Raw genomic sequence first — 20,921 nt, forward strand, 5'->3', positions numbered from 1 at the left:
ATTGCCACCATCAGGTACACTGTAGATTCTGTTTTTGTCTGCCTCTGCATTGGTAAAATATCAGGTCTCCTGTATCCTTATACCTGCAAGCGGTGCCTCACATCAGGTAGGTGCTCAATAACAATTTGTGGAAGGAATGGATGTGGTGGGTCAAAGGCCATGAAGGACTCAGAATGCTCCCCTGAGATGGGACTGGGTGAGGAGGAGCGCTGCCCACATACTTTGTGTTGTACATTTTGCATTTTGAGTCATGTGAAAATAATTACTTAAAACAATCAAAAAGTGAAAGAAAAAGGTGGCCAGTTCCCTTCTTTAACCAAATGGGACAAATCAACCTTGCTCCAATGTCTCAACATTACTTTACATGACGGCCATGTGCAAAAGGTTTGTTCACCATTATCGCATTCACCCTCAGTGCAAAACTGGCTGTGCTGTCATTGTTTGCACAACAAAACCTGATGGATTGTTTTGGATTCTCATTCTTCATTTGAGAGCCTCTTGGCTTCTTTCAAGTCATGCTTTGGTGTTTCTTCAGTTCTTTCAAGTATTTTTAGCCATATAAAAGTAAAAATAAAAAGCAAACCTATCACTATGTGTCATCTACAATTTTGAAGGACAATTATTTCAAGCATATTATAGGTACTTAACTTAATAGCTACTTTCTGAGAAAAGAGAAGTAAAAATTCAAATTTTGTAAATCAATGAATTTAAATGCATCCTGCAGACATTCTAAGATGATCCCATGGTGAATATTATTATTGAAAAACTGAAAAAGAACCTGCAAAAAATGAATACAAGAACAGAAGAAAGAAAAAATTCCAATATTGAACCCAAACCTGGTGATTAGTTCCCATTTTCTTCACATGATGGTTATTCAAGTGTCAAGCCCATCTTCTGTGTTTTCCTTTACATATCTCCTCTCTAGATAAAAGTCAACAGTACTTTCCACTGTTCCCAGGGTGAAATAGCAGCATCACTGGTAGGTGAGGGATCTTAGGAGACTTTTGCAAACTCCATAGCAGATCTCACGGTGAGACCTGAAACACCTCAGGACTAGGGAAGGAAGACACGGTTATAGGTTATGTTTTCTGGGAAGCAGATGCTGAGAGAGTTGAGGGTATAAGAGGTTTATTGGAAGGTAAGATCTACAGTCCCTGGGTTGAGAAGATCCCCTGGGGAAGGGACTGGCTACCCACTCCAGTATGAATTTTTGGGGAGGGGGGAGCTGCCCAAGTGACGCTTGTGGTAAAGAACCCACCTACCAATGCAGGAGACAGAAGAGAGGCAAGTTCTATCCCTGGGTCAGGAAGATGCCCTGGAGAAGGAAATGGCAACCCACTCCAGTGTTCTTGCTTGGAGAATCCCATGGACAGAGGAGCCTGGCAGGTGACAGTTGGTAGGGTTGCAAAGAGATGGAAACGACTGAAGCAACTTCAGTTCAGTTCAGTCGCTCAGTTGTGTCCGACTCTTTGTGACCTCATTGACTGCAGCACGCCAGGCCTCCCTGTCCATCACCAACTCCCAGAGTTTACTCAAACTCATGTCTGTTGAGTCAGTGATGCCATCCAACCATCTCATCCTCTGTCATCCCCTTCTCCTTCCACCTTCAATCTTTCCCAGCATCAGGGTCTTTTCAAATGAGTCAGTTCTTCGCATCAGGTGGCCAAAGTATTGGGGTTTCAGCTTCAGCATCAGTCCTTCCAATGAACACTCAGGACTGATTTCCTTTAGGATGGACTGGTTGGATCTCCTTGCAATTCAAGGGACTCTCAAGACTCTTCTCCAAAACCACAGTTCACAAGCATCAGTACTTCGGCGCTCAGCTTTCTTTATAGTCCAACTCTTGCATCCATACATGACTACTGGAAAAACCATAGCTTTGACTAGATGGACCTTTGTTGGCAAAGTAAATATCTCTGCTTTTTAATAGGCTGTCTAGGTTGGTCATAACTTTTCTTCCAAGGAGCAAGCAGCTTTTAATTTCATGGCTGCAGTCACCATCTGCAGTGATTTTGGAGACAAAAAAAAATAAAGAAGCGTCTTAGCAGCAGTCAAGATCTATAAAAGGAAATGGGGAGAAAGCTGAATTGGGCAGGCAGAGCAGTCTGAAGGCCATCAGACTTGACTATGTCTGCCAACCCCACAAGGAGCTCAGTCACAGGGACTGCCTGCTAGAGGCGTCTCGAGTTGAGGGGACATGGCTAGGCTAGCACTGCCATCTTGCTCAGCCCTTGGCTGAGGAGCCCCCCAAGAGGACTGTGACCTTGACTCGAAGAGCTGAGGCAGGTCCTGAAGGAGCTGACAGCTGCAGGCTGTTGGACAATCACCCACCCCATGGCTGGTCAGTGAGTCATTTCTTGAAGAGGGCTCTAAGCAACACATGTCTCTGCCTCAGGAGGGAAGGGATGGGAGAATCTGACAGACGTTCTTCGAAAAGTCCTGGCAACTCTTCGTGACCAGTCAGATCTACAGAGAGAGGTTAAAGAGAATCCTGACCACTAGGAGAGCATGGCCATCAACAGAGGTGGATTGGTTGGGATAAAACCTCTTCTCACCAGACCCACAGCAGCCTTTTACTGAAAGTAGCCCTCTTATTTTCTGCCTAAGTTGCCTGTGCCCTCTATACTGAGTGACCAGCCACGCTCCTTAGCGGCAACGTACAGGGCTCACCAGGGGACTGACCCACTGTCCCCGGAGGTTACATGCAGGGTGGAGGTGGCTTGATGTGAAACGGTCCCATGTTGAATGGGGACAAACTAACTCTAGTTAGTTTCAAGGAGGGGTTGAAGCAGGTGCTCAGGCTTCATCCTGAAGGACACCGAGTGTTTTTTTCTTCTCTCCCGCTGCATGGAGCTGACCAGAGGGCAGCGGACGTCCAACCTGTTGTTGCCTAAAGAGGCACTATGTCCTTCGCTACCCAGTGTCCTGGTGAGAAACTCTGTCATCACAGGCAATCTGGAGATGTCACTTCCTTAAAGAGTCTGTCCTTTGAACTGCAAAATGACAATGGTGATGGTTATTTCTTCTTTGTAAAAGAGTGAGTTTGAAAAGATGAGATTTGACCCTGAAATTCTAACAACTGTCCCTTAGGTTTGGGTTTGAGCAACTTTTGCAAACTTTGAGCTCATCCAACTTGCTCCTCACCTCCTGTGGTGGTTTTTCCCACAGCAGGAGCTATCACGTCTCTAAATTTTGAATGTCAGGCTGATCTGCCTGCCGCATTCTTTACTTGCTGTGGGTGATACGAACAACTGACACCAACAGTTCACCATCTAATAAGCAGGACATTATCTCAAGCAGACCTTATTTAAAGTCATTCTGTATACATAAAACTGTTTACAATACTATTTTTAATACCAAGTCTCTGTAACTTCCCTGTATGTAAAGCCTTAAAAGCCTGATTTCAAACTGGAATTGAGCTACATACACACACACACACACACACATACACACACACACATACACACACAGACACACACACACACACACACGGCACTTGTATGTACAGCTTAGAATCAGGCAGATGGGTTCCGGTTTGATAATTTCTCGCCTCTCCTATAGGTTTGAGATTCTTTGGCTTTCAGGTCATGGAATAAAAATCATCTATTCCCAGGCAGAAGCCAGATCAAAATGGAAAAGGGCACCCATTAAGAGGTTGTGTTATAGGGAATTTTAATTTTTAAAACAGTAATTGAGATTGTACTTTGAAAATTAAAGTTTTAAAGAGCTTAAAGGTGAAAAAGAAAAGAAGAAATAAGAAAAAGTTATGAGTACTACCTAAACTCATTCAATTTCTTTTCAATATGTTAGTTAAAAATCAGTTATACCAACAAATACCAATATTCATTCTCTACACTAGTTCTTGGGAATTTATTTTTAATTGAATGATATAATGACTTGGAAGAATCAAGCTTGTAGATTTTAGAGCCTGTCAGGGAGAAAACTTAGAAATGCTAAACAGATCACATTTTGTTCAAGTTTATACGTGCTACCACTCCAACAACTTAGATGAAAATATTTGCAATGATATCTGCAAACATAGATGAGGGGTTTAAAGCAAGGTGAGATATAAATTATGCAAAGTGTAGAATGCAAATAAAAATAATGATGGGACATAGGGGATTGTAGGGGTTAAAATACCAGTGTCAGAATCTGGCTTTGTGTCAGAAAGTCAGAATTCAAGCTTTGCCCCTTACTTAATTTAAGGATCTTATTTTAAGAAAGGCAAACAACTTCACCTTTGTGTATCTATACTTGCTATAAAATAAGAATAAGGAGAAGATACAAGATGTCAGCCTCCAGGACTGCTCATGTGGCTAAATGCTCCCCAATAAGTCTAAAACCAGTGCCTCTATTCCCAGGGTAAGCTGCATCTTTCATATCAGACAAGTGGATTACCTACAGCAAGAGGAAAACCAGGCTATTAAAATGTTCCTGGTATAAAAGCATCCTGCTCTGGTCATTTCTTCAGTCTCCATTTTCTTGTGAAGGCTCCCACGTATAAGTAAAAATTCAATAAAATTTGTTTCCTTTTCTCCTGTTTAAAAAAAAGAATTAGGAAACCTACCTCATGTTAGTTTTGTGAGAATTCATATATAAAGCACTTGGTGCACAATTTGGTACACAGTAACTGTCCAATTAATGAAAACAATCTACAATAAAACACAACCTAAAATTAAAGTCTTATTACAAGAGTCATTTCTGATTTTTAAGTGGTTAGCTTGTAGACTAAGATCACTGAAAAATGAGAATAAGAGTTGTTATTTATTGAACCTCTACTATCAGCCTAGGAGAGTGGCAGACATTATTTGACATATCGCTAATTTTCACATTATATCTGATATTATTATCTCTATTTATAGATGAAGAAACTGAGGATCAGAAGGTCAGAGAGGTTCTAAGTGACTCTATAACCTAATCCCTATTCACTCTGCCATACTGCCTCTGAGTTAGGATGCCACCAAATAGTCTATAAATAAAGTTAATTTATTTTTAACAATGTAACCAACTGCTGACATCATTCTTGTCAGATGTGCTTGGTGGACTCTGGCATCAAATCTACTACTGGTTTTCAATCCACTGGATGGAAACAAAAAGCAAGATGGAAGACTGCACTACTCTCCATCTGTCTCCAGTGGTCTCTACCCTACTGCCATTCCTAGGAGGGGCATGCCACAAGGCACATCTTGGCATCGTTGAGAGGCTTTTCAAAGTTAGAAGAAAGAATGATTACCTTTGAGAAGGGTCAGAAAAATTACTAAGAAGAGTTATTTGCTAACATGCAGGCTAGAAGAATTTAAGTCCTTCACATTCTGTTAGCAATATGTGCTTCATCGCTCAGTTGTGTCCAACTTTTTGCAACTCCATGGACTGTAGCCCACCAGCCTCCCCTGTCCATGGGATTCCCGAGAATACTGGAATCGATTGCCATTTTCTTCTCCAGGGTACCTTCCCAACCCAGGGATTGAACCCAAGTTTCCAGCATTTCCTGCATTGCAGGTGGATTCTTTACCGATGAGTCATCAGGGAAGCCCCTTCTGTTAGCAATATGATCACCAAAATATCATTTTCACTTTAATTCAACAAAAGATGAACAGTATATATTTTTAAATTATTTTGCTGTATGTGCTTACGCTGTGTGTGTGCAAAGTTGCTTCAGTTGCGTCCGACTCTGTGCAACACTATGGACTGCAGCCTCCCAGGCTCTCCTGTCTGTGTGATTCTCCAGGCAAGAATACTGGAGTGGGTTGCCAGGCCCTCGTCCCAAGAATCAAATCCGTGTCTCTTGCATCTCCTGCATTGGCAGCAGGTCCTTTACCACTAGCATCACCTGGGAAGCCCATTCTGTTGTATATCTTCTTTAAATAACTCACTATTATACACAATAATCCAAATATATACACCAAATAAATTAGGAAAGTAGTTCTCTCTTTTTTTAAAAAAAAATGAGGAACAAATTTTGTTTTCTTAAAGACCTAATATACACTTTGAAGCTGGGAAGGACCACTTCAGCGTTCCTTTAAAGGTAACCTCCTTCAAAATACTTATTTGATTTTTTTAAATATGTACCTAAGAAGACCCAGCCTCTTAAGTCATTAGGGAAACGCATTTTAAAACTACTATGAGATAGCACTACCAGCCCACTAGGGTAGCTGTAATCAAAGAGACTGACAGTACTGTTTCCAAGGATGCAGAACAACTGAGATTTTCATACGCTGCTTGTGTATGAAAAGTTTGGCAGTTTCTTATAAAATTAAACATATACCTACCATAAGAGCCCTCAGTCCCACTCCTAGATATTAGCCCCCAAAAATGAAAGCAGATGTCCACACAAAAACTGATATATCAGTGTTCATAGAAGCTTTCTTCATAGGGGCCAAAAGCAAAAACACAACCAGATGTCAAACAATGGGTGAATGGATAAAGAGCCTGTGGACTATCCATACAATGGAATACTATTCAGTAATAACAAGGAATGAACTAAACTCTGTGTGTGTGTGTGTGTGTGTGTGTGTGTGTGTGTTAGTAGCTCAGTCCTGTCTGACTCTTTGCAACCCCACAGACTGTACCTTGTCAGGCTCCTCTGTCTGTGGATTCTCCAGGCAAGTATACTGAAGTGGGTAGCCATTCCCTTCTCCAGAGGATCTTCTCAACCCAGGGATCAAACCCCAGGTTGGAGGCCCACACAAATGTGCCCAGCTGATTTTTTCACAAAGGTGCACAAGCAATTCAATGGAGGAAGGATATCTTTCCAAAAAAGAAAAAAATGATGCTAGAGCAATTGGACATCCAATGTTGTTGTTGCTCACTCACTAAGTTGTACCTGACTCTTTGCAACCTCATGGACTGCAGCACACCAAGCGTCCCTGTCCTTCACTATCTCCCAGAGTTTGCTCAAACTCATGTCCATCAAGTTGGTGATGCCATCCAGTCATCTCATCCTCTGTCAGCCTCTTCTCCTCCTGCCCTCAATCTTTCCTAGCATCAGTCTTTTCCAATGAATCAGCTCTTTGCATCAGGTGGCCAAAGTATTGGAGCTTCCGCTTCAGCATCAGTCCTTACAATTAATATTCAGGACTGATTTCCTTCAGGATGGACTGGTTTGATCTCCTCGCTGTCCAAGGGGACTCTCAAGAGTCTTCTTCAACACCACAATTCAAAAGCATTAATTCTTCGGTGCTAAGCCTTCTTTGTGATCTGTACACAACTACTGGAAAAACCGTAGCTAGGCAAAAAAGAGAAATGAATCTCAAACTAGTGTCATAGAATTCATGACAAGCATACAAAATAGGTAACAATTTTAGAACTATTTATGCCACTACTAGAGGAGAAGGAAATGGCAACCCACTCCTGTATTCTTGACTGACGAGTCCCGTGAACAGAGGAGCCTGGTGGGCTGCTGTCCATGGGTTCACACAGAGTCGGACAGGACTGAAGCTACTTAGCAGCAGCAGCAGCAGCATGCCACTACTGGCTAGGATTACATCTGACTGCGTATGACAGACATGCTTAATCTTATTAACAAAAACAACAGAAATGCAGGTTAGGACTAGTACAGCAGTTCCAGGAAGCTGTGAGAACCCCAGGCCCCTTCTGCTTGGTTGCTCCACTTTCCTTGATATTCCACTTCGGTCCAGGCTGTCCCAGCCCTCACTGTGTCCACATTCTTGGCAGTGAGCATCCTTTCCCTTTCTGGACACTTCCCAGAACTCTCACATCAAACATCCCTTATATCTCTCAGGTGTCACTTATTTCCAAGGCCCACTTAACTGGGTGGGCAGTAAGAAATGTGGTCTTTTACTCCAGGGAGCATTGTGCCCAGGTGACTATCAGAAATTCTACTAAGTTTCTAGAAGAAAGGAAGAAGGTGTATAGGAGCAAACTTGCAAACTCTTCCACAGACCACATTTAAATTTGTTTCTTTGATGGTTCTCAAGCTTTTATCTTCTTAAAATATCTAAACAAAAAATATGATGATTTTTCTATGAAAATACAAAACACCCAATGCTCACTAACTGATTCATCACTCATTTAATACATATAACTTTACTTTCTCAAGAAACTCAAGGGGGAAAAAACCCCTAATTATTAGTAGAAAAAAAATTCTTACTTTGCCAACAAAGGTGCATATACTCAAAGCTATGGTTTTTCCAGTAGTCATGTATGAATGTGAGAACTGGACCATAAAGAAGGCTGAGCACCAAAGAATTGATGCTTTGAATTATGGTGCTGGAGAAGACTCTTGAGAGTTCCCTTGGACTGCAAGGAGATCCAACCAGTCTGTCCTAAAGGAAATCAGTCCTGAATATTCATTGGAAGTACTGATGCTGAAACTGAAGCTCCAGTATTTTGACCACCTGATGTGAACAGCCAACTCTTTGGAAAGGACCCTGATGCTGGGAAAGACAGAAGGCAAAAGGAGAAGGAGTCAGAGGATGAGACGGTTGGATGGCATCACTGACTCAGTGGACATGAGTTTGAGCAAACTCCAGGAGACAGTGAAGGACAGGGAAGCCTGGCATGCTGCAGGTGATATTTTAATTCTAATAGCCTCTTTTAAGCTTGTGTCTTGGGTCTGAATAAAGTAAATATTTCAAAAATGACAATGTCCATTTTATTTTCAATATTTATACATAAGTGGATTATCCAGGTCTTCTTTCTCTTCTCCTTTGACTCTCCTATCTCACTTTATCACTAACCAAATCTCTCTTGGGGTCCTTTGCAGAGAAATGAACATAAAGAAAATTTACTCAGTTTTTCTTAATAAAGAAATACTTCCTACTATTTCTAGGTTTAAATAAAGAGAATTTATCAGTGAATTTCATTTATTCAGGTTATTATTCATACATAGCAATATTACTAATCTCCAACATGCTATTCTCTTTAGAAACTCCATTTATTTATTTAGTTATTATTCCTCCATTCAACCAGTCTTTACCAATTACCTACAAAGAGTGGCTAATATATTTGTCTTTCCCACCAAAATGTGACTCTATTGAGGTCCAGCAGTGTCTTTTTTGTTTCCATCTTCCCCCTCTCAGCACCTGTTACATCTGGTATTTATTTAAGTAGCTACTCAACAAACATCTATTCAAGAATGAAAGAAAGAACAAATGTGGTCTTTCCAGAACCCAGATCCATTGGTGGTGTTCTGTTTTCCCAAAGACAATGAAGACCATCCATGATGATGTTGAGTGTTTCACTGACATTCCAGAATCCCCTGGTCCTTACAATATTTATTTGCCCTTCCAGAAAGGCCCTGAGATGTTTCAGCAAAGAACAGTAGGGTACCATACAAAAGCCTGTCTTAGAACTCACTCTCCATTCTCTGACTCTCTTCAATAGATATTGGGGCTTTCCCTGCATCTATCGGCCCCTCAGTTCTCAGTCAAGACCAACACCCACTTTTCCCTGACCTCTGCCACTCAACTTACTCTAATAAAGTAATCAAGTCTTCTTTGTCAGCAGCTCAGGGTTAATTGTTCTTTCTGAAGCTTGACCTTCATACTGTTTCTAATCCCTACCCTCTCATATCTACAGCTGCTGCCTAGCAGAATATTTTGACTTATTTATGCTGCTTGCATGCATAAGCTATTGCTAGCTGCACTGCTATGATAGGAAAGTCACAAAAGGAAGGTGACCTCATCTTATACATCGCTTAGCTAGATCTTTTGGCCAATGGTGATTTAGAGAAACAATTCAACACATGTGTCCTTTCCTTCTACTGGTTACTTACCAATTTAAATATTCTTACAGTTGTTGCTTGGGCTTCTTACAGTTGTTGCTTATTCATTTTTTAATTGACCAAGTCTGAAGTCTTCTGACTATATTAGCCTTTTAAAAAAATCAATGTTTAACAAACAAGTGAGGCATTAACTGTACAGAAGTTAGTCATGTTAAAAACACACAACTGACTGACCCCAAACAACCATCTCCTGTCCCATAGAGTGGGTTTGGTTTAAATTTCCTGTCAAATTGCTGAAATATTAAAATGTTTCAGGGATTCTTTAGAATTTCATGGTTAAGAAAGTGTGTAAACTACTCCTAAAAATAATTTCAAGTTGAGAGAGATTGCCCCAGTCCAAGAAAACTAGAATATAGAAACTCTGCTCTTAGGTCCTGAAAAACTTTATATCAGGTCCTGGGAAAACTGCCAGAAATTCACATTGCCCTTGATTCCTTTTCCAGATGCCTAAAGATTCAGGGGCAGGCAGGGGGAGAGGAGGGAGGGAGAGGATTTTTAAGACTTCTAATATATATGCATTATTCTATTTTCAACCCTTAATGAATCCCAAATGTTCCCTTCACTTATTCTTGGGTCCTCAGGGCTGAAATACAGTCCAGAAAGGGACAAATTCTTCTTCTAACCTTTTCACTCTATGATTACTTTTGAATTGTAAATCATGCACTTTTGAAACTGTGAATTCCCAGCTGCTTTCACCTGCCTCAAATGATTGTCAAATGATGGAAAGCTCCAAGGGATAATTAGATATGGCAGTACCTGTACTATTTTTCATTTTGCTTTGTATGTATGAGGATCTCTCATACAAAATGATTTTTGAATTCAGAAAATATTTCTGGTAAGCATCATAAACCAGTACCTTCATTTCTGCACCACTAATCTCAATGGTACCTTCCAAAAGTTATTTTAATGCTTAACAGCAAATTAAAGTTTTTACCTTTGCTTACAAAATATGAAAACATATTAAAAATATAATTGATCAAGAGGATGGGAAGACAAGCCACAGACTGGGAGAAAATAATTGCAACAGACTAACAAAGGACTGCTTTCCAAATTACACAAAGAACTCTTAAAACTCAGCAATAAGAAGACAACTGGATTAAAAAGTTGGTCAAAGACCTCAAAAGGCACCTCTTCAAAGAAGATATACAGATGGCAAATAAGCATATGAAAAATGCTCCACATCATTTGTCATTGGCAAAATGCAAGTTCAAACAACGAGATAACACTACTCATCTACTACAATGGCCAAAATCCAGAACACTGACAACATCAAATGCTGACAAGGATGTAGAACAGTAGGAACTATCATTCACTTCTGGTAAGAAAGCAAAATGATACAGTCACTGTGAAAGACAGTTTTGTGGTTTCCTACAAAACTAAACATACTCTGACCATGCGATCCAGCAATGGCACTCCTTGGTGTTTGCTCAAAGGAGTTGAAGACTAATGTGCATATACAAAAACCTGCATGTGGATGTTTACAGCAGCATTACTCATAATTGCCCAAACTTGGATGCAACCAAAGATGTCCTATGGTAGATGAATGGGTGTATCATAGTTTTGTGGTACATCCAGACAATGGCATATTACTCAATCCTTAAAAAAAACCAAAACAACAAAACAACAAATCATGGAGGAATCTTAAATGCAAATTACTAAGTGAAACAAGCCAATGTGAACAGCTGCTATTTTATGATTCCAACTATATGGCATTCTGGAAAAGAGAAAATTATGGAGTCAGTAAAATGATCAGTGGTTACCATGGGTTAGGGGGAGAGACGAATAGGTGGACAAGAGAATTTTTAGCACAATTTTTAGGAAATTACCTTGTATGACACTATAATGATGGATATATGTTATAATTTGCTGTTGTTGTTTAGCTGCTAAGTCATATCTGACTCTTTTGTGACCCATGAATTGTAGCCTGCCAGTTTCCTATGTCCTTGGGATTTCCCAGGTGAGAAGAGTGGAATGGGTTGTCGTTTTCTTCTCCAGGGGATATTCCTGACCCAGGGATCCAACCCAGGTCTCCTGCATTGGCAAGCAGATTCTTTACCGTTGAGCCAGCGGAGAAGCCCATATGTCATCACACATTTGTCCAAACCTGTAGAATGTACAATACTCAGAGTGAACCTAAAGGTAAATGTTGAACTTTGGGTGATAATGACTGTAAATGTATTTTAAGAAAATACCACTCAATTTTATTAATTTTAACAAATATCCCACTCTGTGGGAGATGTCAAAAATAGGGGAAGCTATGCATAAGTGGGTGCTAGAACTATATGAAGCTCTGTATCTTCCTCTCAATTTTGCTACGAATCTAAAATAAATCCTATGATACTGGAGACTGCAACTGGAGACTTAAGGGTTAAGATATTAAAATAGTGCCAAGTTACAATCTTTGCTATAATCTTTCCCATTTTCCCATTAAAGTTTCATGAAAAAGTTTTTGAAAATTAAGAATCAATCATTTGCAAGAGGTATTTCCACTAATTACAGTACAGAGGGAACCAAATCAAGAAACTTTATCATGAAAACTTTATCCTCAAGAAAGAAGAGCAAAATTGGTAGGAAGAAGTTAAGCCTTCACACTGTTATTCAATCAGAATCTCCAGATCCCAGGAGAAGGCCCAGGAGAATTACAGAGAACCAGGGAGGCAGGGGTGGCTGGCTACAGAATGTGATGGATAGACCCCTGGCATAAGGAGCTGCAGATAAAGCATTGTGGGGAAGCACCCTGACAGCCCACAGTATTCAAGACTGCAGTTTTTCCATTTATCATAGCTGATTAAAGACAAACCCCAGATAGCCTCTGATTCTTGACAACATAAATTCCCCTCCTTGCAGACAACTGGACAATGGGTCAGGGGAAGATCCTGTCATGGAGGCTGCTCCACAAGTGATAAATGTAAATATCTGCTGGATTCCAGCATTTGGGTAGGTGAGTGTGTTCCTGTACTCTCCTACAACTTTAGATCTATCTATCTTTTCAAGGGGGTGGCAAAAAGAAGCAGAGGAAATTTCATCTGCCAGTTGGCCAACTCTGAGACTGGAAGGAATTTCTTTTGTTGATATGTAACAGGAAAACAATCACCACCTCAACACAGGAATGAAAAAAACTCTCTAGTGCAAGGAAATAGAGACCTATCTGAAGACTCCAAAGAAGAGCATACAACTGAAGATGATTTACTACAGGAAAAGAAGACTTTAGAAAATGTATCTCTGTACTTAATGGAAGGCGGGGGAGATAGTGTCTTTTGATTAGTAAATTAAAAATATAAGGCAACTAAAATTTCACTGTGGAATTAAAAATGCCATTGGAGGCAAAAAAGCAAAACTGACTCTGCTGATAGTCAAACAAGAAATTTGTAGGATGAATATGAGGTTTTGTTTTTCAGGGAACCTTTCTCACTCCTCCATGGACAGTGCTCACAGCTCAGATTTCTCAAAACACAATCTGCTTACCTTTATGAGCCCTTACTTCGCTGTGCTTCTCTGTAATTGCATTTGGTGTTTGGGTCTGTCCCTTGATCGTGTATTGCTTCAGGGAGGGAGTATGACTCATGTATTTCTATCCCTCCAAAGCAGCATAATCTCTGACCAGTGGGCCCTCGTTAAGGGCCTGGTGAAGGTATGAAATGAGAGCTCACAGTCGACTTGGGGTTCTTATTGGTTTACATTTTTAATTTTTTAATCAGCATGAGAAAAACCCAGTCTACGACCAAAGTATCACAGGACACCGTTTAGAGACTGGGATGTCAGGATAGAGTTAAAAGATATGGATTGAAAAACAAGTTTTTTTTTTTTCTTTTTTTTTTAAGAAAAACAATGTTAAAACAGTAGATAAAAGAATAAGGATGGCATCAAGTAAATAGTAAATTAAAAAGCAGTTAGACTATTAGATTGACTAAATTGAGAAAACGTTACTTTCCTAAAGTCATTCTAGGAGTCAATAGATTAGTTGAGAATACATAAAATACATCTTATCACAAGAGCAGGGGCCCTTACTCTCACTTCTTTTCCCTCCCTGTGCCTTTTTTCTTTCACATTTCCTCTTAAAAAAAAAACAACAAACCTTTACCATGCTTTGGATTTGCCAATGACATCGACAGACATTACAGTGCGAGCTGTTATAACAGATAAAACCTAAAATTCAGTGGCTTAAAAAAGAAAAGGTATCCCTGGATAAAGTCCTAAAGGATCAAGGCTGACCTTTAAAGGCCTTCAGGGACTCAGACTGCTTTTATCTTATGTTCCCCCTCCTCTAAAGCCTTGGAATCCTCTCTATTTCAGCTGGCATATAGAGGTCCATTAACGGATAGAACAGAGGTTAAAACAAGGAGGTTTTTACAGACCAAAACCACAAGTGGAGAACATGGCTTTGGATATGTCCTATTAGTGCCCAGTCACACGCATGCACGTTAAGTCGCTTCAGTCATGTCCAGTTCTTTGCGACCCTATAGACTGTAGCCCTCCAGGCTCCTCTGTCCTTGGGATTCTCCAGGCAAGAATACTGGCGTGGGTTACCATGCCCTTCTTCAGGGGATCTTCCCAACTCAGGGATTGAACCTGCATCTCTTATGTCTCATATACATATATGTATATCTTCATTTAATCTTCAATATCATTTAATGAGTTAAGTGTTTTTATTACCAGTACTTTATTGACAGTAATGTCAAGACACAGAAGGTTAAGCAACTTGACTGAGCCAACAGGGTTGAACAGTGAAGAAAATAAAACAAATCAGACTACTAGTGTAGTGAAAGTTTCTAGTAAATGTCCTGAAGTTCAAGTTCATAGGTTCTATTTCTTTGTTTTCAATTATCCTTGCCATATGTTATTCCTATTCCTCAAAGTACTTATCACTTGGGGCTTCCATGATATTCCCTATTCTTGCTTCCCTGCAACCTCATTACACTTTATTACATGAACACATTGATCTGAGTTTGTAAAACCTAATAGTTCCTGTCCTTTCACCACAAAAGCCTTGCTATTTAAAGCAGGAGGCAAAAATCTAATTTAGCTGTTTCCTAAGCTGTTTCCACAACTTATTTATGCAGCGAAATCCCTAAACTTCCTCTAAAACAAAGGGCATATTTTCTATCTATATATATACTTGAGATATTAAACAACCTCACTTTTTTTGATGGAGTGCGGATTATGAGAAATCTGTTTCATCCCACAGACAGAATCCAGGTCATGGCAGTGAAAGCCTGGAATCCTAACCATTAGGCCACCAGGGAACTCCCATCCCTTTCCTTTTAGGAAAGATTTTTTTAAACTTAGTATCTTCTGTCTTTCTGGTGCTGAAATCTGGTATAAAACAAGAATTTCTTTTAAAGAGACAAGAATTTCTTTTAAAGAAAGCTTTTCAAATATTAGTCATTTTAAGTGAGTCACTCCCTAAAAGAATTTGCTTGGGAGTCAAAGAAAGGTGACTTTAATATCCCAGAAACAAAACTCTGATCAATTCGTTCATCCATTTTGTCTACTATTAATCTGTTCCGACTGGGAAAATAAAACACTGAAATTGAACTGGTCAGTAGAAAACCCTCTTTCTGGTTTATATTTTACTATCTGCCAGTTGGAACTTCAGGCCAAATGTGGTTTGTAGAACAGTCTTGTGGCACAGACACTGTATCCATCATACAGAACAGACAAGGCGCTCTGAAGCGCCAGGCGCTGGAAGAGTGAGGAAACATTTTACGTGACAGTTACCGATAAATTCAATCCTCTAGGGAACTTGAGGCTGAACTCCTGGAAGGCTCTTTTGTCAGCTGTGCCTAAAGCAGGGCCCTAGTATGTGTTCAGGGTTGTAGGTCAGTTGGTAAAGAATCTGCCTACAATGCAGGAGACCCAGTTCGATTCCCCGGTCGGGAAGATCCCCTGGAGAAGGAAACGGCAACCCACTCCAGTATTCTTGCCTGGAGGATGCCTTGGACAGAGGAGCCTGGCAGGCTACAATTCATGGGTCACAAAAGAGTCGGACACGACCCAGTGACCAAACCACCACAGTAGATGCTTAATAAAGTGATGTTGGAAAAGTCAATGAGGCCAAGATGGAGCTCACACATGGATAGCAGAAAGAGTTCTGAGTTCTAGAAACTCTCAATGACTTTTACAATTGGTTTGGTAGGTCATCCAGGCACTAATCTTTTCTAACACTTACCTAAAGGAAGACGGATCAAAGACATTTCACACAGTGAATGCATGTCTTTGAACTTCCTGAAGTTGACTGGGTGGAGGCCCTACCGTTTTAGGTTGGCACGTAAACGCGGCACCTGCAATTTCCGCCCTTCTCTTTCCGCTCTTCCCGGCTCCTGGTCCCTGCTCCTCGCCCCGCCCGCGGCCCACCGCCCGCTGGGTCAACCCGGGCCCTGGAAACAGCATGTCCCTCCCTCAGGAGAAAACAGGTAATCATCACGTTTTAAACCACGGAAGCATGAGGTCTCTAAGTGAAAGCTTTATTTTGGACAGAAAAAAATTCAACCTACGAAAAACGAGGGAATACAGTCAAACCTCTATGCCTCCTGTCTTGTTACGGCCTCCAGGGCCCCCTCAAAGCCTCCACCTAAGGACGCCGGCTTTCCTTCTCAGAGGCTGAAGGCCTTGTAAGAGCCTCCTCCCAGGCCTCACCTCCCGCCAGCTCCGCCCGCCACACCTCACTCCCACTTGGTGCCCACCCATTGTCTCCTCGCAGCTGTCACTGCGCACTGATGTCCCAGCCCCGATTGGAAAAACCAACTGGTCGCTCAGTCCACATACTGGGACCGGACGCCTCCCTCTCTGCCGAGCCTTAAAAGGCCTCCGGCCGCCGTCCCTGAGGTAGCAGGTAAAGCGGCGGCAGCGGAAAGGAGAAAGGGAGGGGCCGCGCGCCCCGATCGCCCCGCCCGGCGTGTGTGTCAGGGGAAGCTGGGGGTCTAGCGCGCCACATCGCCCCTCCCTGACTCTTTGACCGTGCCCCGCATCCCCAAGTCCCAGATCATAATGCCCGCGCCGTGGAGCCGCTCAAGTAATCTAGCCCCCTTCCCGCCGCCCGGATGCCCCCGGGGGGCAGTTACCGCCGCGAAACACGGGGGGCGGGGCGGGCCAGGCGGATGGGAGGGGGCGGGGGTGCGAAAGGTCCCGGATGTTGCCGAAGGGGCGCCCCTTCTTGAGGGAGTAACTGGCGCAGGCGCAGAAGGGTCGCACGAACCCTAAGGTGGGGGTGGGGAAAAATTGCCTCCCGGCTGATTTTGGGGGAGCGAGCCGGAGAAGAGTTGCGGGGGATCCGAGGGAAACGGTGGGGATACTGGTGACCAGAGGAAGAAAAAAAGAGCTTTCTGTTCGGGCACCCTCAGGACAGGAGTAGAGAAGTTGGAAGCCGAGAGAGCTGGGGAGGAGAGTTGGGAGCCGAGGGGACGCGCGCGCTCCTCCGCTCGCCCTCTAGCGCGGGCGGGCAGGGCGGCCGCGAGCTGGGGAGCGGCGGTTGCTCTGGGCCCCCAGAGCTGTGGGCACCAATCAACGGTTGCCATAGCAGCGTTTGACGTCATCGTGCGTGTGGTGCCCCTGCTGCCGGGGCTGGTGATTGGAGGAAACCCCGTGTCTGCGGAGCGGCTGTAGCCTGTGAGCTGCGAGATCCAGGGACAGAGTCTCAGCCTCGCCGTTGCCGCCCAGAGACTGCTGATCCCCGTCCGTCCGTCGCCACCTACTCCGGACACAGGTAAGGGACCCAGCCGCCGCCGCCGCCTCGCCCCGCTCCTTCCTGTCCCAGGCCAAGCATTCGAAAGCGCGGGAGTAGTCCCCGCTCCGCATCCCCTCAAGCCCTGCTCGCCCGCGGTTGGGAGCGGCCCTGGGCTGAGGCGGAGTCTCCTCAGGCGGAGACGGGCGGCGGCTTCTCTTCCGCTGGGTTCTGGCGGGCGGCTCGCGGCCGCCTCCAGCTACTTGCTTCCGCATCGACGCTTCGGGCCGGAGGGGCGCCCGGTCTGACCCGGTCCCCGGGGATGGGGGGTGGTGGGTAGGGCGCCCGCACGCCAGGTTTCCCCCAGGGACCCGCCCGGTCGCAGGCCTCCCGAGGGTGACCGAGGCAGCGCCGGCCGCGATCCGTTCCTTTTTCGCGGCCCCCACCCACCCCCCCGGCAGCCCCCTCCTCCGCGCCGCCCCGCTGCTCGCTTCCGCCCGAGAGAGAATGACTCGGCGGTCGCGGGCATTGCAGTGGCGCAGGTGAGGCCGCCCCCTCCCCGCCGCCCCCCGTCCCCTCCCCCCGCCTCTCCCGCCCTCTCGGCGGCGCAGCCTCCGCGCCGGGCGCTGCGGCGGCACGCAGCCCTCCTCCCCAACCTGGGCGGCGGCGGCGGCGGGAGTGTCGGCCCTGGCCACGGGGCTGCGAGCTAAGGCGGTCCGGAAGCGCCCGCCAGGTAGAGCGGGGCGAGGCCGTGCTTCTGTCGAGCCGGTCCCGGGGTGGGGCTCGCCCGAGACCTCGAGCCGAATTTCCCGGGTTCCGCGGGGGTGGTGGTGGGGGGGCGGGGAGTACTTGAATATTCCCGGCGCGGTGGGGGGGGGGGAATGAGGCTGGCTTTCTGTCTCCGCGTGGGGGGGGGGGCGGTGTTCGGAGCCCAGGTAGGGGATAGCGTTGAGGGTGGGAAAGACGGGGGACCACAGGACTCGCTCGTCCTCCCGGGGGTGGGGGGGCCTGGTAGACCTGAAGGTCCCTGCGTGGGTGTGTGTCGACCGGGACCCCGCTCGGCGGCGCGGGTGAGCCCGCGCGTAACAGCCGGCGGCGGCCGGGCTCGCCTGGGTGTGGCTCGCCCCCTCCCCCACCGGTTGCAGCTGTCGGGCCCCCGGAGACTAAAGGAGCACCAGCGGCGGCCGGTGGAGGACGGACGCCCGACTGGAGAGTGGGGTGTGTCCGCGGCCGGTCGCTCGTGGTTCCGCTTCTGCGGGCGGGCGGCCCCGGCGTCCGTGCCCCAGAGGCGAGCGGGCGGCTCCCGATTCCCAGCGCAGGCGGGGGCGCGCGTCTCTTCCCCGCGCCTCCCCCGCCCCGGCCCCGGTGGGGGAATTAACACTAGGCAGTAGGTTGGGCTCCTTGACACAGATCCGCCATGACAAAGAGGGAGAAGCGGGGACTCGCGCGGAGGCACCAGCCTGGGCGGAGCCAAGTAGGGGGGGTTGCGGCTGGCGCGGACGGAAGGGTTTGCCCTTTAAAGTCACAGACGGCCCGTTGTCGTTTCACCCACCTCGAAGTCTTCCGCCGGTGAAGGGTTAAATGGGTGCGGCGAGTCCTGGGAGCGCTGCTTATTCTTTGAGAAACCTAGTCCACTTCCCCTCGTTACCGAGGGGTTTGGGAGAGGAACCTTTGTACTGGTTGTAGATAATTTTCTTTTGAAGTAGCATTAGCCGGAGAGCCTTTTTTAATTTTTAGGGGGGGAGAATTGGTAATTGCAAGAAAGGGGTGGGGAGGTTATGCGATAATAGATTTGGGGTTTGACATTGAAAACAGTATACTTCCTATTTAAGCTAGCTAGCTAGTTGTTTAAATACAAAGGATTGGTTCCGATTTGGTTTTTTAAAAAGAATGTTTTGTGGGATTTCCCTGGGAAGGTAAAGAAAGGGAGTCAGTTCCCATAGTGAGTGACAGTGATTCCTGTTTTCATCGTAAGTCATGTACCCTTTGGGACCACTGTAGGGGCTAATATCTTTCTGTGCTGCCTTAGGATCTTTCTGAAGGATGTCTTAAGGAATAGCATAACGGGGGAAATTGAAAAGTCCAGAAATTTAAAATGAGAAAGAATTGGGAAGGCTTGATAAGGGCAGCTTGAGTGATAATGTATTCAATTAATTTTTGACTACTAGAAACGAGGCAGTAAGTCTGCATTTAAACAGAACAGTGACATCAGAAACATTGATCACACTGGGAAGCATTTAGTATCTATCTTAGTGCTCATAGATAGTAAGAATTGAAGTTCCAAGACTCATGGATTTTTTTTTTTTTTTTTAAGCCCATGTGCGTATAACAAGGTACAGATGAATGAAGCCTTAGGGTTAGTTACTGGTCCTTGGTGGTGGTTTTACATTCACAACATTAAAATAAGCAATGTGGTCATTTCTCCCAGGAAATTTGCATGCTATGATCAGCTCTTGCGAAGATCAGTGGACTTGGGGTGGGAGTGTTTTCAGCTAAAATTTAAACACTTGACAAGAGCAGATATTAACAGTAATGGATATGAATTACATTAAACTGACAGGAGTCATGATTCTGAAAGTATGGTAGTATTCTTCATAGGTGTTATTTTCACTAAAGAAAAACTGCTTAATTTTGGATTACCCAGTGATATTTGAAACCAGAGTTGAGATTTTGACCAAGTAAGATAAGGGTTGGTTTTTAAGGCAGCCTTTTTGGTCAAGTGTGCTTCAATTTTATGTGAAATTAAGGATCTTGTGAACAAAGATGAGATAATGTAATTTTAGATTTTGCTAAACCGATTTTAATGGCTTTTAAGTGTACACTGTGCACGCTGAGTATGCTATTTTTTTTTTTTTCCACTTATTCTGAGCACCCTTTTGTGAAGTTTCATTGAATTCCACATGTAGAGAATCTTCCATCGGTGATTAGGTTTGAAGTGTTAACATGTTTACAAAGGGTATGATTTTTAGTCTGTTTGTTTTACTGGAAAAAATATCTAAATGCTGCTTTTTTCCCCCTGCAGAACATCCAGTCATGGATAAAAACGAGCTGGTACAGAAGGCCAAACTGGCTGAGCAGGCTGAGCGATATGATGACATGGCAGCCTGCATGAAGTCTGTAACTGAGCAAGGAGCTGAATTATCCAATGAGGAGAGGAATCTTCTCTCAGTTGCTTATAAAAATGTTGTAGGAGCCCGTAGGTCATCTTGGAGGGTCGTCTCCAGTATTGAGCAAAAGACAGAAGGTGCTGAGAAAAAACAGCAGATGGCTCGAGAATACAGAGAGAAAATAGAGACCGAGCTAAGAGATATCTGCAATGATGTACTGGTGAGAAACCGCTCAGTCTAGTGTCATTGTAATACAGGGTTTCTGTAATGATTATCAGTTCCATTACTCTCAACTTTTTATTTCTTTGCTTTCTCTTTTCCTTTTAAAAATAGGGTGTTCTAAATTTCCAAGTCTTTCAGGGTGTCATTACTAAAATGTTAGAACAATTGTGGTTAGATTTGTATAAAA

General features: G+C 44.2%; 2 protein-coding genes across 4 annotated transcripts in view; both read left to right on the plus strand.

Moving 5' to 3' along the window:
* Nucleotides 1–17,311: 17,311 nt before the first annotated feature.
* Nucleotides 17,312–20,921, plus strand: part of YWHAZ (tyrosine 3-monooxygenase/tryptophan 5-monooxygenase activation protein zeta) — a 33,423-nt gene continuing 29,813 nt past the window's right edge. The window contains exons 1-2 of one of the 3 annotated variants that reach the window (XM_043483246.1): nt 17,312–17,447; nt 20,428–20,732. In XM_043483246.1, the coding sequence (XP_043339181.1) occupies nt 20,439–20,732 (294 nt within the window). In that variant the 5' untranslated portion in view covers nt 17,312–17,447; nt 20,428–20,438. Of the gene's footprint in view, nt 17,448–17,797; nt 17,948–18,021; nt 18,139–20,427; nt 20,733–20,921 lie in introns of those variants that run through there. The other 2 variants (XM_043483248.1, XM_043483247.1) reach the window with 2 other exon arrangements.
* LOC122450885 (translation initiation factor IF-2-like) lies at nt 18,187–19,739 on the plus strand. Its single transcript, XM_043483249.1, has 2 exons — nt 18,187–18,879; nt 19,720–19,739. Exon 1 carries the CDS (start codon nt 18,287–18,289, stop codon nt 18,794–18,796), a length of 510 nt encoding a protein of 169 aa, XP_043339184.1. The 5' UTR covers nt 18,187–18,286; the 3' UTR covers nt 18,797–18,879; nt 19,720–19,739.

The sequence above is a fragment of the Cervus canadensis genome, chromosome 12 (assembly GCF_019320065.1).
Source record: "Cervus canadensis isolate Bull #8, Minnesota chromosome 12, ASM1932006v1, whole genome shotgun sequence".
NCBI classification, from domain to species: Eukaryota; Metazoa; Chordata; class Mammalia; order Artiodactyla; family Cervidae; genus Cervus; species Cervus canadensis.